A 15,382-nucleotide genomic window follows, 5' to 3' on the forward strand; every position below is an offset into this window, starting at 1 on the left:
GGTATATGAGGACTTTGAGTTTTCTCAACTCTCTTTAACTCGAACTCCAACCAACCGATCACAACTCGTATGGCTTTATCTCAGTTGAACAAAATCAATGAGACGTGTACGGTATATTGTTTTCAAATAAAAAAAATTAAACAAAAAAGAATGTCAAACAAAGTAAGACTATTTTTAATTCTAAATTGACTTTTCCTTTTTATTATTTTTAAGTGGTTTTGCTTATTGTATATATGCTTTTCTTAATAAAAAATATTATTATTCCACCAGTATTAATGCTTCTTCTACTGTTCAACATTTTTAATCTTTCTGTAGAAGCACTAAGGTGGGCTGAAACAAATGATGTTACATTTATAAAAGGGAAAATTGTATATAATATTAAATTACTAATTTAAATTAAATGTTATAAATGTACTTTAATTTAATTATATCTTATATCAAACTATTGCTATTTTCCGCCTCTCCCTGGTGGAATGTCGCTCGCTACTCTCGTTTGGTGGCTGTCTCATTCGCCTCACTCGCTTTTATACAAACACAAATGTGTAAAATGCGTTTGTGTTCGAATAAAGCGAGAGGAAATTGTATATACACATATTTTCGTTTCCCTCTCTTCCTTCTCCCAAATTTCGCTCGCAATCCTCGCCTCTCTCACATATACAAATAGAAAAAAATTGTGTAAATTGTGTTTCTGTTTGTATAAAGCGAGAGAAAATTGTATATGTACATGCAAATACATATATTTTCGTCCTATACACTTATAATTATTCTATACAAATACTCCCTTGTCCAATTTTTTTATATTTTTCTCTCTTTCTCGTTTTATAGATACACAAATTATACAATTGATCTTTTGTATAAAACTACTTTCTTTTGTATATATATAGCGAATTATACAATTGGTTTCTTTGTATATGTATAACGATTATACTACTACTTTTTTCGTATATGTGTAGCGAAATATATATAATTTATGTTTGTTATGGAGCGTGATTATGCAAAGTATAGTTATAACATACAAATATGATTTTTATTTGTTATATGTAAAAGTAATCATTATAAAATGTTCTCCTCTGGTTTTCTGTCAAGTTTAGCAGGCTACATAGAATCAACTGTTAACTCCATATCTTTGTATAGAATAATAAACAACGGTACATATTGGTATAAGAAATTTTCACTTTTTACATATAATACTCTATGTTAAAAATTGGCTTACACTGTCAAATAAGAATGAAAACTAGTAAGTACGCTTCCTATGAAACAAAGTACTAAAGCTATTTTTGTACACATTTACTAATTTCATTCCTCTCTTGGAATCCATCGGCTCCACCATAAGCTTTTCCGTTTATTGCTAAGATCATCCATACTCTCATTCAGGGTTTTTATAATTTTCCTTTGAAGTCGAAGAGCTGATGCAAGAGCATTCCTCTGCGCATTTGACTTCTTCTTAGGCTCTATTTCCTGTAAATCAGAAATGGAAAAACAAAACAAAGCGTATTGAGGAAATTTGACATTTAATAACCAACATTAGTAACAATGTCGTAATGCCATGAGAATACATACCCTAAGCTGCTGAAGTTGTGCTTCCGTGAAGCCCCCATCTTGTTCTGTTCCTGATTTTGCCATTAGTTGAACAACCCAGTTTGCAGCTTCACTATAGTCTTGTTGTGTTGCCCGCAAGAATTGCAGCTTTAGGTTCTGAATGAAGGACAGGGCTAGAAGACCTTCTCTATCAAAGTATGGATGTGCTAAAGCTGTCTTTGCACTAATTCTTTGGCGTGCTTTGAAACGTACCATAGATGTTAATAGCTCCCACCCTATTCCACCATCCAAATCTAACAACTCGAAGCCTTTCCTAAGTTCAGGGCCAGCACGAGGCTCTACACTCTGTCTCCACGAAACTAAATCATAGTCGCATCTCTTCAGTTGTCGGTTGAATTGAATGAGACTGTTGTCACTGCGTAATCCTGGGAATGCCTATCATGGAACAAACAACATATAAATTCTTCAGAAAACACTACAAGACAGAAATATCAGCATTTAACCTATTTCTGACTGCAATACATAGTAAATTTTAAAATCTTGTACATGCAATATCCAATTCTATTTTAGTTTTATTGATTTAAGCATTGGTATGTGCAAACCGACTGGCTTGACTAATCCGTATTTGCACCAGAAAAGCCCATTAAGGAGGAAGGGGGTGGGGGGGGGGGGGGGGGGGCGCTATTGGAAGATGTAAGATCACATCTACTGGGCAATTTGTTTAAAGTTATAGCGAATCCAGATCTTGGTTATATGAGCTAAAGAAAAGGAGAAAGGAAACCAACAAGTTCTTTTTAACATGATTCTAGAGTATATTTAATTTAAGGAACCTCTCAAGTCTTGAAAAAAAAGGTGATCTTAACCAGGTCTGCCACGATTAAGTTAATATGAGCCTGAATAGAAATATTAAAATTCGAAAAGAAATAATTTATAATTCCAAAACAGAGGTTAAAATATTATCTATCCAAGTTTATAAAATAATGCATACATGCTCACTTTTCATGTTGAAAAATGCAGTTTTTTGAATTCCCTTTCTTCTCTCTTTTTCTTCTTCATCTTCTTCTTCTTTTTAATCTACAAACATTTTTTTATTTTTGTTGTATGAAGATTGGTGGAGGTGGTTTGGAAATACAATTTTTTGGAGTAGACAAGGAGATTCTGCAGTAAATCCAACAACTACCGAGCCTAATTGCAACAACATTGATAATTACAACGAAGGAATGTGTTACAGTAACTCAGAATTTGCTTAGTTGTTCCAATAACTATTGAAGTTGTTCCAACAAATTTAGTAGTTGTTTGCAGCAACCTAATGAAGAAGTTGAATTTACTATTGAAGGTGGAAGTAGAGGGGAGACAGAGATGTGGAGAAGGAGGCAACAGTTGAGGCGGGGAAAGAGAAGGAGGTGGTGGAGGAAGTGACTGATGAAGAGGTGGCGGTTATGGAAGTGAAGGAGAGAAGGATGGGGAATGTGGGGCCTTTGTGTATACAAGAAAATGTGGGGGGTTTCAAATTAGCGACATTAACACTAATCTCAAAAGAGTTACACCTACCCAAAAATAACCAAAATATAAGTCGTCTTTCCTCAAATAAATCATGCAAAGGCCACCCTTAATTAAAGGACCTTTGTTTCTTTCTTAATATCCATAAAGTTACTATTTGCAGGTCATCATTCATTTTCTTCCTCATGTACTGGTGTAAACCGCGAAGCTATATAGAGCTTATCTTACTTAACCTGCCGAGTAAAAGTTCTTCCATGCCCAAGAATAAGTGTGTGGACTTATTCTCAAGTTCAAGAAACTTTTCTAGTCCATGAAGTCAAGAAGCTACATTAAAGACTATTCCTTCTTAAAATGGGAAAAATTGTTCTTATTTCCTTTTGTTGTTATATGTTAATAATTTCTTTATTGTTTCCTTGTAGAATAGGTATTTTCTTTCCTTGCTTTTATCTATTTTCTTTCCTTATCAGAATAGCAAATGTAGTCATCAAAGAAGAGACCCTAAGCCTATATAAAGGGCTGTGACGCCTTGTAATACAGTTTAAGTTCTTTAGATAGCAACAATTAGAAATACAGAGATTATACTCGCTTTCATTTTCTTAATCATTGTTTTTGGTTCCAAACGAAGTGGTGATAGCCTTTATCTTGTTCTCGAATGTGTGTGAGGTTTCTAGCCACATTAGCGGTAACTTTAGGAACTACAAATCATTTGATCATTCAAGAACACATATTCCCCATCCAAAATCATCATATGTTAACTTGTTTTGAAGTCGTTGCTTCTTTTAGAACAAGTGAGTAGTCATTTCATAGTTCAGAATCTCATCTTTAACCATGTTTTAGAAACTCTTGATTACATGTTCTACATCACGAGATATATCAGTTTTTCCATATCATTGTTTTTTGCTTAAAGTGCAAGAATCCTAGTTGACTAGTTCTTTATTGATTCAGAGAACCAAATCATGTACTCAGGGGAATTGATATTCTCTACCTTAAAATAAGAAAAATTAAAAGAAACTGACAATCACTTCCTTGAAATCCTTTTAATTCCAGACTCAAATGTCTAGATTCTCCCGAAGAGCTAAATTTTGTCCAAGAAATATTAATAGTAAATACCAAGTAGCTTTTGATTTGAATCTAACCATTTGCAGGAATATGAGACCGACACTGTAGATGTCAAATCGATCTGGGAGATTCAGCTGTTAACAAATTAGCATAACAAGGAGTTAATTTTACAAAAAAAAAAAAAAAAAAAGAGAGGAGGTAATGGGCCAAAAGTGTGTAACAGGTCACCAAACCTGCCAGAGTACTGGGGACAGTGCAGTTGCAACTGGAGCAGACGGTGCGGAAGGGGTTTGTGTGCTCATAATGTATTGCTCTGGTGCAGCGTATCTTGACCGGAAAAGACACACAATTAGAAAAACAAGTAAACCAAATCTCTAAGTGACAGATCCACACATGCAAACATACCAAGTTATAACTGGCATTACCTGAAAGTCTTCCAAAATACAGATGATCAGTAACACAGAATGCATCTATTTTCTCTTTACCTTTTAATGGTACAGAGATTAACTTTTGAGATCATACCAATCTCAATAGTCAATATACAGTCAGATTAGTATAACAACACAAATTGACCCTTTGGATGATCATTCATACTCTGTGCATCTCTTCCACATGTAACTTAAGCTAATATAATTAAAACTAACAAGCAGAAACATGCCATAAATCCAATCTCAAAGTCATCTAATGTTCTTTCATATGTGCGGGAAAGTACTCATTCATTATGGTACATAACGTACCCATTAAATTGGACAATCCTGATATTTCATCACTCAATTTCAGAGAGAGGTTACTCCGTTAGGACCCACAATTTTTTTCTATTTAGGCATATAATTTTCAGTTTGTCAGCTTGAACATATAGAAAAAGAACACTACTAAAATGCGCAAATATGAAGTTGATTTTACTGGTAGTCGTCAAAGAACGAACTTATAAGGTTAGCACTGATGGTTCATTTGGGAGATTTGAGGACATCTGGTTATAAATAATAAAGGGGTGATTAACAAAAAAAATTGACTTCAGAAAATACGTAAAGTGAAAAAATGGATGTGATTCGATGAGCAAATTGACATCATACTTCATTAATCCATTAAAGCAACAACAAACACAGATTGAGATGTTGAGGTTAGAATATACACTACCCTGACAATAACACGGATGGATAATGCATGTTTATTTAATTTGATTGGAGATGTTTTTGAAATGAATAACAGAAAAGACTGATATGAAGCCATCCTTATGAGCTGAAATTATATAATGCCACTTTTTTTTTTTTTTGAGAAGGTAACATTGTGTATATTCATTGAAACCAGTGCTTGGGTTGCACAAAACCATATTTACAGTTTGTCAAAAAGCAAGAAAACTGAATCTGAATCCTAACAAGAACCTAGGATATCTATAATGGATTCAGTGTCCTCTAAATACATTTGCTTGCACCAGAAATAAAAAAGCCTGATACAAATTAGTTTGATCTTTTGGAGATCACAATTATTGCTCTCAAAACATCTAGCATTTCTTTCTTTCCAAACAGTCCACCAAATACAGGCTGGACAATCCTCCATCTATCTCTATCTCCAGCTCCCACTCCTACTTCTCTCCCCCCCCCCCCCCCAAACTGTATAAAAGATGTGTGATTCTCTTAGGCATAGCCCAAGCAAAACCCCCTGAGACTAATGAAAATCCTCCAATAGCTGGGATGTTATTCTGCACTGGAGAAACAGATGATTGACTGTCTCAACCTCTTCCCCACATAAATAGCATCTAAAACACATGGAGAACTTCCTTTTCTTGAGATTTTCATGTGTTAAAATTGCTTCTCTTGCAACAAGCCAAGTGAAACATGACACCTTGAAAGGGATTTTAGGTTTCCAAATCTGCTTCCAAGGCCAAAGAGAAGGTTGTTGTCCATCTTGATTTAGGAACTTATATGCAGAGTTTACCTTGAATGTGCCTTTGTTATTTCTGGTCCACCATAATCTATCATGTTCATCCCTTGTTCCTATAAAAGCTTTCAACCTACCAAAAAAAATCAGTCACGGTCCCAATTCCCCAATCATTGAAATTCCTTCTAAATTGAAAATTTCATCCATGTTGTGTCCAAACCTCAGCTACATTCACTTGTTTATTCACTACAAAGTCATGCATCTCAGGAAAGATACTCTTCAAGCTAAAGTTGCCCAACCATTTATCCTCCCAAAATGAAGTCTTGATGCCATTTGCTATCCTGATGGTCGTATTGATCTTCAAGAGAGGCCACAAGATTCTGATGGACTTCCATAGGCTTACCCCTTGTGGTGTAAGTACCTCCTTTTCATCCACTCGTTCTCTTCTCCATATTTTGCTTGAATCACTTTTCCAAGTATGGTTGAGGCTCTTGAGAATACCTCCATAACCACTTTAGTCTAAGGGCTTTGCTCTACTTTTTCAAATTCCTTACTCCAAGACCCCCATGTATCTTCCCCCAGAGAACCTTGTTCCACTTGACTAAATGTTTGACAGTGGAATCATTTTCCTCTGTCCCTTTCCATAAGAAATCCCTACTAATTTTATCAAGTCTTTGTATCACCCCGTTAGGAATAGGGAAGATGGACATCATGTAAGTAGGTAAGGCATCCAAAACTGAATTAATGATAGTGACTCTGCCTCCCAAGGAGATATATTGAGATTTCCATCTGGTAAGTTTTTTCTCACGCTTTTCAATCACTGGGTTCCAGATGTTCAAAGCCTTTGATTTGGCTCCTAAGGGCATGCCAGATAAATGGTAGGCAAACAACCTACTCCCCTCCAAAAATCCAAGATAGTTCCTCCATATTAGAAACATTATTAATAGGATACAACTGACTCTTTCTCCAGTTGATATGCAAACCCGGGACTCCTTCAAACAACAGCAAGATTGATCTTAAAACCAATAGATGTCCCTCATTAGCATCATAAAATATTAAGGTGTTATCTGCATACTGTAAATGAGTGACTTCCATATTGTCATTTGATATTGAGGTTTGAGTTGTGGCTACGTCAAAACCCCTGAGGCATTCTTCTCTCTAGCCACCTTTATCATGTTATTTAGGCCCTCCATAACAATGATAAAAAGGAAAGGAGATAGGGGATCCCCTTGCCTCAGACCCCTTTGAGCAGGGAAAAAACCTTCTGGTGCACCATTTATAAGGACTGAGAATCTGACAGTAGAGATGCAATTATTGATCCACTGAATCCACCTCCTTCCAACACCCATACATGCAAACATCTTCAACAAAAACTTCCAGTTCACATGGCCATATGCCTTTTCTATGTCCAGTTTGCACAAAATCCCTGCCTTTCCTTAGGTAATTCTTGAATCTACTACTTCGTTTGCAATTAGAATGGCATCCATTATTTGTCGATTTTTAATGAATGTCATCTGTTGAGCATCCACTAGCTTGTCAACCACTTTCTTCAGCCTTTCAGTCAGAACTTTGGATAACAACTTATATACACTTTCGATGAGATTGATGGGCCTAAAATCTCTCAGTTCCTTGGCACCATTCTTCTTTGAGATCAAAGCAATGAAGGTGGCATTAAAGCTCTTCTCAAAGATATTGTGAGAATGGAAATTCTTAAAGGTATCCATGATATCCTTCTTCACTACATCCTAACACTTGATAAAAAACCCCATTGTGTAACCATTTGACCAGAAGCTTTGTCCATGGCACACATCTTCAGACATGCTAGTACTTCTTGCTACTCAAACTCCCTTTGTAACAGTTTGTTTTCAGCTTCAGTGACCATTGGACAGTTGATTAGGTTGCTGAAAAGGTCTTCTATATGAGGTTTCTGAATAAAGCTTCTGATAAAAACCAATAATCTCCCCTTTAATTCTCTCTGGATCCTTCACTGTTTCATCTTGAATTATCAGTTGATCAATGTTGTTGCATCTTTTGTGTGCATGGCCACTTTGTGGAAATACTTGGTATGTTTGTCCCCCTCTTTCAGCCACAAAGCTCTTGATCTTTGTCTCCATGCTATCTTTTCATTTTCAAGATGTTCTACATAGTTCATAATCAAAGATGCCTTCATTGCTGATTCTTCTTTTATTAGGACTCTATTTTCCATTACCGCATCCAATAGCTAACTAACTTAGGATTTGGACCTTTTGTAACCCTAGGTTGCCCAAGCTGGTTCTACTCCACTCCTTCAATTTGCCTTTTAGGGCCTTGAGTTTACGCCCAAGGATATAATCAGGCTTACCAGCGAATACAAAAGACTCTCACCATTCTCTAATTTTTTCCACAAAACCCTCCGTGTTGAGCCACCAATTATCAAACTTGAAATAGGATTTTTTTTGCTCCCAAGCTCCACATTGTAGAGCAATGGGACTGTGATCTCAGCACAATCTCTGTAAAACCACTTGTTGAATTCTGCTAAAGTTGGCATCCACTCCTTGGAAATTAAAATCCTATCAATTCTTGAAGCAACATTGTTATTGTCCCCCTTTAAACCAAGTGTAGTTACCCCCTACCAATTGTAAGTCCACCAAGTCCATATCTTCAATAAAATTAGAGAACTCTATCATATCTAGAGTTCTCCTGCAATTTCTCTTTTCTAATGGATATCTTATGATGTTGAAATCTCCACACACTGCCCAAGGTCCTCCAAAAAGACTTCTAACAGCACCTATTTCCTCCCACACATGCTCTCTCTCAACTCTGCCATTAGGAGCATAAACTCCTGTTATGTGGCAATTGAAATCCTGAAACACTACCTCAAACTTGCAGGTGAGGGTGTAGGAACCTGTTTCCAGCACTTTCCCTTTCCATGATCTACTGTCCCATAACATCAAAATGCCCACCCTAGTGCCATTTTCTTGTAAACAAGCATACTTAACCCATCTACCACCCTAAATCTCTTTTATTATATCATGGATCTACCCCTTTAACTTTGACTCTCGTAGACATACAATGTCAGCCTTCCAGTTGCAGCTTAAACTCTTCACAAATCTCCTTTCTCACCACTATTTAATCCCCTAAGATTCTAGGACACAAGTTCCGCTTTCCTCCTCTCTCTTCCCCTCACATTTGAAATTAATATCAAAAGAAGTCAGCCTTTTCAATTCCTGAACCCCCTTGTACCTATGCCTTTTTCTAATAGAATCACTTTCCATCTTCCTAGCTTGTCTGCAACTGTCTATTTGCATAAGTAGCTCCATAGATTCCTCCTCAAGTCCTTGAAACTCCACACCAAACATTTTTCCCAGCTTGATAAGATTTTGTCTTACCCACATAGATGTCTCCTTCTCTTTTGGTACTATGGATCTCATGTCATTTTGTATGGGATACGCATCCTCCACCACCCACTCCTCAATTTGTTTGTCAGTCTGCATGCTTGATGTGGTAGTTTGATCCTTTTGAATTTCTAGAAATAAATCTGGTTTATCAATGCTAACCTCCATCGCCATCGTTTTGGGGGGAGGCGCAGCATCTTTTGAGTTTATAATTGAGTTCCCATGTTCTGCATGCCCTTCCTTTGTTGCAGTATCATGTTGTAGAAGAGTGCTCTTAAGAACTGGAGCATGGTCCTTTATTTCAAAGCATAAAGGATCAATAAAGGCTACCTCACTTGGGCCTGATAAGTCATTTAAAATGATATTTGCTCTATCAGGCCAAATCTTTTTTTTAGTATTGCCCCAACCCAAAAAGTTTCTCAAATAGACTTGGGTCTCCACTTCCTTAACACATGAGTGTGGGGTCTCATTTAAAAAGACTTCAGCTATCTCTGGAGTCCCATGTGCCCCATCTGCACACCTTCTGACTTTTTCAAAAAGTATTGTCCTTTCTCTGTAGGAGACAACTCTAGTACCTGTTGGTCCAAAGACAGTGGCAGACCTCCAGTTTCTTTGCTACACTTTCCCAGCTCCGGCATGACTAGATGGTGATTTTCTTCTACAGTTGGCGTCAAGATTTGGAATTGAACTTTCCTCTCTACCCTAATTGGGATAAAAAAATTTATCTCGTCTCTCTCGATCGAAATCTCGCTCGGGCAGTTTTTTCCATCTCCATGGATTTTAATTCTTGCCCACTTTAAATGGTTCTTCAAACCCATCTCCTCCTCAGTTTCAACCCATCCTCCACAAAGATTTCCAATTTCTGTGAAGATTCTTTGTGACCAGAGTTGTAGAGGTACTCCTAAAGCTCTAATCCAAGTGGATTTGGCTTTTTGATTGGAATCTTCACATTCTACTACTAGGTTCCACCACTGAAGATTAAATTTGATCTTCTCCCACCTCCACTACCTCGGTACGATTTGTTCTGCCATGTGCCTGTTTGTAAATTCAAAGAGGAACATGTTGTTGGCCATCTCGTAAATGTTGATCCCAAACACTCCTTTCCAACAGACTGCAATCCATCTCCAGATGTCTGATAAAGAGGGAAGTTGTGTTTCTCCCTCATCAAAAGAGCCCACAATGCACCTCTTGAAAAGTCCAGTGTCTCTTGCCCTTGGTGCCTCTGCAAGTTGAAGGTTTCTTTCACTGTACGAGATCTTAGTCTCACCTGAAGTGTTTGATATCCAGCTTTCTCCAGCTGCTGTGGCATAAGAAAGGTCCTTCTTAAAATGTTTGGGTTGTACTGCATTCTTCAGTTGGTGAGAGCATTGAATGAACCTCTCTATCTTAGAGGCTATCTCATCCCACCCAACATCTATAGCTAACTCTGGAACTATTATAACTACTCTTTCTCGACCAACAAGAGTTAAAATGCTCAAGAATCTACCGTACTCATTCACTTTCCTAGTGCAGAAAGTCTCAGTGAATTTTTCTTTGTATTTCCATCTTCTGAATCCTTTTTCTCTATTCTTGGATGCTTCTTTGAGGGCTGTGTAGAGCCATTTCATGATTTTCGCACTCATGGAAGACCTCATCAGCTTGCGGCTTCTCTCGACCCATTCAAACCAAATGTGTCTCCCCATTGTCCATCTTGTTATATCGAAAGACTTAAAGTCTGCGTTGAAATATATCTTGTTTTCCTCCATCACAGATCAACAGAGGAATAGCTCTGCAGGTGAAAGAAGAAAATAATGAAAAAAGGAGAGTTTGGTGAATAGGCTACCACGGAATGTGGGAGTTGAGAGTAGAAAGAAAGGACGTTTCCGGCAAGGAGTTGCTGAAAAGAGAGTTTTCTCTCTCCTATGAAGTAGGAAAAAAGGGAGTATTGGGAGTAGTGCCCGGGAGGATTTGTTGCATTTTATTTTTGGTTTGGGATTTTGTCCCACTAGGCCTCATTTGTTATGCATATTATGCCACTTTTATCAAGGGGATAATCAGTTTGCAGAGTAGGAAATCACCTTGGATCTAAAAGAAACTCCTTAGGAATATAATTGATTCCTACTCTCAAATCTGCTGCAGCACCAAGATCAATTATTTTGAACGCGCGAGAACCTGCTTCAGAGAGACATCGATTACAACTTACAAGTAGACAATCAAACTCAACCACAAATATTAACAGGACAGTTTACCTTCAGAGAAAATTATGTTTTGAGGCTTAATATCTCTATGTACTATCCCTGTGGAGTGAAGCCCATCCAAAGCAAATAGGAGTTGTCTCATAATTGTCAAAATGATTCTATTTTCTCTATCCAAACCTTTGGGCAAGTCCTGAACCTCTCGAAGGATCAATGATTCTACCTGGTGATTTAACAAATCATGAGAGAGTGCAGGTCGGGGAGGATAAAACAGATAGTAACTTTTGCAGAAAGAACTTACAACAAAAACTGCAACCTAACCAGACACTAACTATGACCAAGCTTCATTTATATCCATCCAGCTCATTGACTGATTCCAATTTATTTTTTTTATTTCAATACTCAATAATTTGTCTCAGAAGTTTTCTAAGATAATATCTAATATCACACTTATCTCTAGACCACCATCATAAAATCTAGACTAAAAAAAAGATGAAAAACAGTCGTGACAAACACCGAATCCACCACAATAACCAATCATTAGTTCAACTAGTTGTTATTGTCTATGAAAATTAGTTTCTTTCATTTGCTAAATCTGTATAGAAGGGCAGATTGTAAAGAATTCCTGCCACAATGTAGAGCAACTAAATTATGTAATATGGGGGTTCATTTGGCTCATAAAATCATCTCAAAGCTAGCCTTTTGGAAAAGAATTTACAGCTTAATTATGTTAAGAGTGCCTTGAACATTTCAGTAGATAAAAATAAATGTTCCTCTGAGAGAAATTATCAGAATTCAGTCATTCACCATTCAGAGCAACTCTATAAGAGTCAGACAAGAGAAATTATAATTATTCAAAATAATGAATTATATTAACTCACATATTAGTATCAATGAAAATGAATATAAACTATGCAGTTGTTCAACCTTGAAACCATTGGATCACATGTGCAATATTTTGGATATGCTGAACATATATATTTAAACATGGTACGATCCGATAATTTGACTTAAATGACAGAATTTATTATATATCTCAACTTGAAGAGGTAGTTTTAACAATGCAGTGAATGCTGAATGTTCATGGAAAACTTTCTGTAGAATCTTTTCTCAATTAGGAGGACATTTTCTTCATTTTGTTTATGTCTTTTCAATTAGCAGATAATAGCATTTTTAAGTGTTTTGTACAAAATCCTTTTGTCGTTTAACCCTACCAGTATCTATCATAAACTTCCACTACGAAATCAAAAATCATGTATATGATCCTTTAACAACTATAAATATATAGTTGTTAAATCTTCATGTAAATGCCTAAAACGAAGATATTCCTGTTATATCTGGACCGAGAAGGTTATGATATTGTTTCAAGAGAACTTTTTATTCGATAGAAAACATTGTAGTATTAGTTATTAGTGCTAGGGATTTCTACTACAATTAGATCTTTTTAGGTTATACCAACAAATATCAAATAATCCTTTAACAACTATAAATATATCGATTCTGTTTTCCACCTGATCTGTCGTTTCCTCTCAGACACGGGAAACTAAGATCTGTTCACAATCTGTACATTAACCTCAAATCACAAATTCGCATGGTATAAGCACAGAGCTCTATGTAGCTAATGAAATAGGAAAATATAGTAACTATATATGCAGGTGAATTGAAATTAGTGAGCATTTACCACGAGAGCGAAGCGTTGTGTCCCAAAAGCAGTTGCGATTCTATGAAAAGTAGATAAAAATATGCATTATAGGTAATAAGAGAAAGGAATACCTACATTGTAGGGAAAGTCTCTACTCTGCATCAAATCAGCAAGTGTAGCTTCCCCTTCGAAACGCCAAAGAAGCCAATACTCTGCTCCTTTCTTTGAAGAAGTCTAGTAGCATTTTCAACATAAATAAGTGATTGGAATATACATACATACATACATACATATATATATATATATATATATATACATATGATTGAACAACAAGTGTACCTCTCGAAAACCATAAAGAAAATCAGCACAACTATTAGCACAAGCTCTACGCACACGCTCATTCATCCATATTTCCACTGCTCCATATTCAGTTGCCTTTTTTAAGACTAAATCAGCAGGCTTTGATGATGGCTTTCTTGCCAAAGAAACTCTATAAACAGAACCAAAAGATCCCTCACCAAGTTTCTTTCCCAATACAATATCATCCTGCAAACAAAATAAAACAAAACAAGATAAGATAAAGAATTTGGGGGACAAAGAAGATAAGTAAACGGTACCTTCTTATAAATAGGTCGAAAGAATCTTTCAATAAAGGCAAGAACAAACATATCAAAGAAACCAGGAGCAACACCAGGAGTAGCCCAGAGGTAAGAGAGGGTACCCAAAGCCAAAATAACCCCAGGAACTGTAACTGTGATCCCATTTGACTTGGGTAGTGTGCTTCTATAAATTATATCACCACACTCCATTACAGTACAGGGTAGTCCTACCCCAACTCCAACAAAAAGATCATGTACAGAGCTACTGCAAATTGAAAAATTACATTGTTTCTTCAATCGTATCGACAAACATAACGGCTTCAAAATCCCCAGTTTCTTCCCCAGAAATGAAGAATGGAGTACTACACCACCTATGCCAACTGCAGCCATTCCCAAACTCTTATGCTTTCTTTACCAAGATTTTCTTTTCAATAACTGACTGTTTTTACAGGTGCTCTATTTTTTTCTTTTCTTTTTGTGGAGGTAAGTGGTTAATTGAATTGGCGAAAATCCATAGCCACAAATGACACATTACATCTCTCGATATAACCAAACGGTTTTTCATCACCCAAGTTTATAAATATCTAGTCTAGGGTGTGCACAAAATGAACCCATTTATAAATCCAATCTAAAAAAATATTGAATAACACATTCACATATTAGTAATTTATTATTTTACGTGTAAACATATTCAATAATAATCTCAATATTTTACTACCTACTACATTTTTTCTTTAGCCGACTTTGATATCACAACTTCACATTATATAAAATGTCATAAACTTAAAGTAAGAATATATTTCTCTAAATTTCTTTTGTGTTACACTTGTATACTTCTAGTTATTATTGTTTCTATGTTATAAGCATTTATAAAGTTAAATTATTATATTATAGCGTCAAATTGTTGAATAAGTCATATATTTGTTTTATAAGCATTTTTTATTATTTAAATTGAAAAGTGAACCGTTAAGGACCAAAACTGGGTGCGACTTTAAGGCTCTGTTGGGCATATTGAAATAGAGAAATTGATGTGAATGGGGCGGATTATTGTTTTATGGAGGTTAAATAAAATTATAGCTAAAAAATGTTATAGATTTCATTTTATACAAATGAATTATTAGTATTGACTCTACCATAAGTAAATATATCAATTATATATTTTTGATTAGGAAAAAGAAAATAAATAATTATATTTGTAGGATGACAAACATATTTGATGTTTTAATTTACTCTTTATAATTTAGCATTAATTTTTTTTAAAGGTGGAAGTGCAAGTGCATCCGTTAACTTCGAAAAAATATGTATGTATATCCTTTGAAAAGCTGAAAGAAATTAAAATATAAATAAATTTGTCATCATGAAGAGAATAAAAGGCAGTTAGTACTGCTAGTACAAAGCAATGTAATCAACCACACGACTGCAGTTTGATTTCAGCTACCCCACATTTTATGATTCTTCAACTCATAATATTGGTGCACCCCTAGTAGTCAAATTAGGGGTCCACATTTGCCTACGGCGAATAATTTTGTCTGATTCTTCACGTTTAGTTCTTCAATTCACTAGATTCACATTGAACAATATTTTTTGGTAAATAGTTAGTCTCTTTTTTTCTTTATT

General features: G+C 35.8%; 1 protein-coding gene across 1 annotated transcript; it reads right to left on the reverse strand.

Annotated features, from left to right (window-relative positions):
• Positions 1–1,105: 1,105 nt before the first annotated feature.
• LOC101251157 (serine/threonine-protein kinase STN7, chloroplastic) lies at positions 1,106–14,356 on the reverse strand. The gene is made up of 9 exons (XM_069292305.1): positions 13,784–14,356; positions 13,506–13,712; positions 13,298–13,400; positions 11,579–11,743; positions 11,408–11,501; positions 4,332–4,425; positions 4,176–4,232; positions 1,561–1,974; positions 1,106–1,458 (listed from the first exon to the last, which is right to left on the reverse strand). The coding sequence occupies exons 1-9, from the start codon at positions 14,153–14,155 to the stop codon at positions 1,297–1,299; spliced, it is 1,668 nt and encodes a 555-aa protein (XP_069148406.1). The 5' UTR covers positions 14,156–14,356; the 3' UTR covers positions 1,106–1,296.
• Between the last annotated feature and the right edge of the window lie 1,026 nt (positions 14,357–15,382).

Source organism: Solanum lycopersicum, chromosome 12 (genome assembly GCF_036512215.1).
Source record: "Solanum lycopersicum chromosome 12, SLM_r2.1".
In the NCBI taxonomy this organism is placed as follows: domain Eukaryota; kingdom Viridiplantae; phylum Streptophyta; class Magnoliopsida; order Solanales; family Solanaceae; genus Solanum; species Solanum lycopersicum.

What these genes read in the sequence shown, in the direction of transcription:
- LOC101251157 (XM_069292305.1), bottom strand. Translation starts at nt 14,155, where the DNA reads ATGGCTGCAGTTGGCATAGGTGGTGTAGTACTCCATTCTTCATTTCTG. An exon ending in AAACATAATTTTCTCTGAAG is followed by an intron (nt 11,502 to 11,578) that starts GTAAACTGTCCT and finishes TCTCTGAAGCAG; the next exon opens with GTTCTCGCGCGTTCAAAATA. An exon ending in GTCTCATATTCCTGCAAATG is followed by an intron (nt 1,975 to 4,175) that starts GTTAGATTCAAA and finishes GTTCCATGATAG; the next exon opens with GCATTCCCAGGATTACGCAG.